Source organism: Gavialis gangeticus, unplaced genomic scaffold (assembly GCF_001723915.1).
Source record: "Gavialis gangeticus isolate Ggan-Ray unplaced genomic scaffold, GavGan_comp1, whole genome shotgun sequence".
Taxonomy (NCBI): Eukaryota; Metazoa; Chordata; order Crocodylia; family Gavialidae; genus Gavialis; species Gavialis gangeticus.
The window spans coordinates 33,251,574-33,256,918 of NW_017728995.1; the positions used below are offsets into that span (position 1 = coordinate 33,251,574).

The 5,345-nt window shown below is 49.4% G+C and overlaps 1 protein-coding gene across 1 annotated transcript in view; it reads left to right on the plus strand.

The window, feature by feature from the left end:
• The window catches only part of TPRG1 (tumor protein p63 regulated 1), an 88,663-nt gene that overhangs the window by 31,105 nt on the left and 52,213 nt on the right, over positions 1 to 5,345 (plus strand). Inside the window, exon 4 of the mRNA XM_019503060.1 lies at positions 2,501 to 2,677. Within this exon, the coding sequence (XP_019358605.1) occupies positions 2,501 to 2,677 (177 nt within the window). The remainder of the gene's footprint in view (positions 1 to 2,500; positions 2,678 to 5,345) is intronic.

Sequence of the window (5,345 nt, forward strand, 5' to 3'; positions counted from 1 at the left end):
CGGACCTACTTAAGTTGAGCCACTGGTTGATCAACGACAGGCTTACAAAGAATGAGTCTCATTTCCAGTTTGAATTTGCTCAGCTTTTTGACTTCCAGCCACTGGGTCTGATGGTGCTATAGTACGCTAAGTTACGGAGCCCTTTCGAATCTAATGCCATCTCCCACTGGATCCCAACAGCAGATGCTTCCTCAGCCTGAGGAAGGGTGCCTGTGCCCAAAAGCTTGCAATTTTCCAACTATTTGACTTGGTCCAATAAAAGATAGCAGATTTACTCAAAGAACCTGGTCTGCCAATCCCCCACTGGAGGTATTTATGCCTCTCCTGAGATCAAGTCACCTTGCAGCCTTCTCTTCAGTAAGCAAAATGCGTTGACCTCCTAAGCCTCTCTCTGAAAGACCTTGAATAAAAGAATTCATTACATTGGATCAATTGCCTGCTCAGAGTAGCATCTGCCCATGACCTGCGACCGCTGTCTGATGCTGAACTCTGTGTTTTAAAGACTAGTCCTAATACAGGAACGGTTATTTTCTAGCCAAAATGCATCTGAATCCATTCTGCTGATTGCCCTGGATGAGCCGACAATCTCAGCTGACCGCGGAGGTTATCTGCCGTCAGCAGAGCTCCTGAAAGTCCAAGGAGCAGAGACTTGGGGCCTGAAGGGGATTTTCTGTGTGTTCACAGTTGTTCACATCAGAGTCTAGTCCCCGAGCGTCTTTGATGCTTGGGGACTTGGTTTCATTCAGGGATAGCGGGAGGCAAGGGATCCTGATTCGGTAAGTGCAGCTACATGCTACTCATCCAGCACGCTTCTGGCTGCAGCCTCCTGTTACTTGTTCGCTATTGCCCTCCCGTGGCAATGTGGGGGACTTTGCCTCAGCCGTTGAATTTTCTTTTCAGTTTTAAACCTGGGATAATCACGATGCTGAGCTGATGTGTTTTTGTGGTATCCCTTAGCTGGATGTCTATGGGTCAAAGCTTTAATTTGCACTGGAAAAAAGAATCACTCCACAACATGAAATCCATGATGCCCAGGGTGGTTTGAAGCACAACTTTCCCCGTGGCCTTCTGCACCTTGCCTAACATGTGCCTAACTGCCTGCTGTGCTGTGCGCTTGCAGAGCACTATCTGCCATGTCGGCTGTGGGGTTTTCAAGTATTTTCTATGCACGTAGGATGCACCAGCTGCCTGCTGCACCTCTCTCTCTTCATTAGCAAAGCCATCGCCTTCACTCAGCACATGCATCCTTTTTAACAAAGGCTTTGAATTGTTTTGGCAAGCTGACTTTTTTTTTTTTTTAGGGATAGTTCATTCCTGTCACACACCTCTCTTTTGTTTGGGCAGACGAAATCAAGTTTATATTGAGCCGTCTGGACTCAGCTGATCCCATCTTGGGACACAGTTTCTTCAACGATGGTTTATTAAATGGGCATAGAGATTTTCCCTGGTTCGCATACGACAATCAGCAGGGAAGTGCTGTAGACCCAGGCACTTTTCTGAGAGGCTTTAAAGTGGTGGTTCTCAACCTTTGTAGACTCAAGGACCCCCTTGGAAAATGCCAGCTCTGAGCTTTCACTCATTTATATTTTCTTTACTATGGAAAAATACTAGAGCAGGCTTTCTGTTGCAGAGGACTGGGAAAACCACAGCACCCTGTTGAGAATCGCTGCTTTAAAGAAAGGCAAAAGGAGGGGGGAAATGGAGCCTCTTAGCACTGCCACTCATGGACACAAGGGGCATGTCTACACGTGCATTTAAGTGCACCTAAACTTAATGCACATTAGCTGAATGCACATTGAGCAGGTTTAGGCAGGTGCCCACACGTGCAGGTGTTAAAGCACATTAACACTGTGTGTGGATTGACTTGAGATTAAAGTTAGTCCCAAGTCAGTCCACACACAGAGCGTTAATGCGCTTTAACGCGTCTACACATGTGTTTAATGTAGGTATCAGATTTAGTGCATTTGCAGGCATCAAATTGAGGTACGATTAGCCTAAATTCACCATTTTTAATGTGCATTCAGGGTACGCGTGTGTAGACACGTGTCCTTAATGTGCATTAACTTAGGTTAATGTGAATAAAAGTGTCACAGAACTTCTTTTGGTAAAGGCCAGTGGACCAATTCAGCAGGTCATGCAGTGATTTACACCGCTGCATCATTGGGCTTCCAAGTGAGGGAGGAGACTGCTGCTGTTTTAACTAATTATTATTTCCAAGCAGGGAAAGAAGCTCTTTCCCACATGAGAAAAGTCTTACAGCAGCAAATAGGGTTGGATACAATAGGGATATACAGAAGGTGCTCTAAAAAGCTGTGGGACTCTTCACTGAGAGGCACTGGGGTGGACATGCCTGGGCCATTTGAGATGTCTCTGGTGGGTGTTTATGCCAATATGGGTTGAACTCCTCCTCTGAGACTCTAGTCCTCTATGGTGGAAACGTTTTGCTGTTTCCAAGAGGACCACAGGGCTGATGTCTGGTAACTCTCCACGCTGTCCCCAGGGTGGATCACTGGAACAACGAGAAGGAGCGGATCGTGGCAATCACGGACTCTGCCCTCCTGGTCTGCAAATATGATTTCATCATGCTCAGCTGCCTCCAGGTGCAGCGCATCCCTCTCAGCCACGTCGACCGCGTCTGCATCGGCCAGTTCACCTTCCCTGAGAGGTCTCTGAGCAAGTGAGTACCCGTGGCAGCCAGGGAAGGGGCTTTGCTGAGTCCAAAGCTGCTGCTTCTGTGTCATTTCCTTTTCTATTCTAGCATCTCTTCAGGGCACAGACTCTCTACGGGTGCATCTGTACTGTTGCTACAGCTGCTTCCAACCCATCCATATTGCAAAGCCCTTCATTTGCTCCCCGGTGTCCTGCTGAGTGTCAGGCTCTGAGGTTGTGCTTCGTACCAGCTCCCTCCTATCCCTGAAGACTGGTCATGATTTATTTGGGTGCTGTGGGGTGTAGCCCAATAAGTCCCTCATCTCCCTGCAAAAATCTGGCTCTTCGGCATCCTGTTTCCTGCCTCTATTGTCTGTAATTAGAGTCTAGCACAGAAGGAGAGAGAAGTAGTGGGCCTGATTCCTAGAAGGACCCTCATTTTCTTGTTCTTCTAGGCATCAGTCGGTCTCCTACTTGTCCATCCTTCAAGGTTGCTGCAGCAAGGTAATGTAGGCAGGGTGGGTGGCTGGGGGCAGCTGAGAAGGATCCTTTGACTCATCCCAAGATAGAGGGGTTAAACCAGTAGTTCTCAAACCTTTTCAATTCAAGGCATCTCTTGGCAAATGCCAGCTCTTTGCTTTCACTTGTTTTTTGACTATGGAAAAATACTAGAGCAGTTCTTCTGTTGCAAAAGATCTCAAAGACCACAGCAGGTCAGGATGGTTTTGACCTTCTGGAATCCCATTTGAAATATCAGGGGTTCTCTGGTGACTCGTGTATAGATGTTTGCACACCTAATATTGCATGAGACCCCCTGGCACCTTTCAAAGCATCTCATCGCCCCCTGGGTACTGCAGCACTCAGGTTGAGAATCGGTGTATTAGACATACCAAAACAGCACGGTGCCAGGTGATAGGGCCGGGGGAGGTGTGACACGAACATCCCATGACAATGGGATGAATCTTGTGGTCAGCATTGCTTTTGGGTCCACGGGATGGAGGCAGCTCAAATGATCTCTGGGAGATGAATACTAGGCACATGGGGGACAAGGGTGGCTCTATCCTATCCCCGTTCCCCATGGGTGGGGAGAGAATGTAAGCAAGCAATAGGAGTCACAAACCTGGTTGCACTCATGGAGGGTGATCAGTGAGAAGATCCTACCTACAATGCAACGGGCATAGAGACAAAGAAGCCCCCCGAGACTTCAGCCAAGAATGGTAGCGCAGGGGAGTCCTGCCTGGTAATCACCAGATGGTGGCATCCCTGGCTCACATACACCCACAGCGGCACTGGACACGATTGGGAGGGCTGTGTTAGGACTCATTTGAATCTGGCTCTGCTCTGGGGTTTCGAAGGCCAATGCTTTCAAGTTCATGTCCATGATGTGGATGAGCCTGGGCCGTGCAGCCTGGCTCCACACCTCCCCATGTTTGTGCCTTGCCGATTCCACAGTTGTCCCACATCCGAGCTTCTCTCTCTCATATATTTTTTTTTTATGTGTTTTTTTTATTTTTTTGCACCACTGAGCTGTCAGTGCAGCCCAAACCAGCTGCACAGAGCTTCTGTTGGGGGCTGCCATGCCACCGTCTGCCTGGCATGGAAAAGATCAGCCTCCTGGTAAGAATGATACTGCTGCCATCTCCATTCAGATGGGCCCAGGTGAGCAGAGGGCAGGAGGGACAAGCCTGTCTGTGCAGCTTTGCCACCCTCCCTGAGCTGTGTGGGGTTTAAGAGCTGTATCCTCCCCTGCAATGATATCCCATTGCTAGAGATCCCATGGCTGCTTAAAGAAACCATCATAATACCACCTTCCCGAGAAGGTAATTGCTGTGCTTCTTATGAATGGCTGCATGCAAGCGACTGCTATCAGCAGCAAGTCCCAACACATCTTGCATACCAGGCCCTTGCCAGCTCGTGCTGTGTTTGTTTGAATTGCCTGTTGCCCTGCGCGTGATGTTTCTCCGGTGGATGTGTCTTTTGTTTGCTTTCGCGGAGGCCAGAGTTCACTTGGGCCATGGGGTGCCTGGGTGCAGGGTCTGATCAGGCCAGGAGCCCCTTTGCCAGATCGAGAGCATGAGACCAGATGCTCAGCTGCTGCAAAGCTGCGCTGCTCAGACCTCAAGGCAGCTGTGCTGATCTGCCTTGCCTGGGGTTTCATTGCCACTAGTGCTTCCCTGGGGGTCTCAGCCCCACGGTGCCTGGGTTCTGCCCACGGTGATTCTTCTTTTGCACCTCGCATTTAATAGTCATTGCATAAAACAGGTACATGAAATGGCAGCAGGGCAGTTCCATATCACTGCTGTGGCTTCCTCTTCTCCTCCTGGATCCCTTCCTGGCTGCTGGAGGGTGCTCTGGGCAATGCATGCTGGAAAGCAGGAGATGCAGATTCAAAACCAGGGCGAGGCTCAACTATGGGTCTCCATATTCTCTGTATGGCATGGTTTTTCTTTGACCTCAAATTTCAGTTGTGCATGAGCCTGGGTGGTTCTGTTGCATCCCAGAGCCTGCACAGCCATGGGGCAGCCTACCCAGCATGACAAGGTGCACGTAGCTGTGTCGGTCTAAAGTGCCAAGGATGTCACCAATGTGGGTACTTAAGTGGTGCTTCGGTGCATAAAGACTGTGTCTTGTGGGCTAGTGAGAGGCCCTGCAAAGAGGGCAGGGAATGTGTCCCAGAAGTCCTCTGCATTCATTGA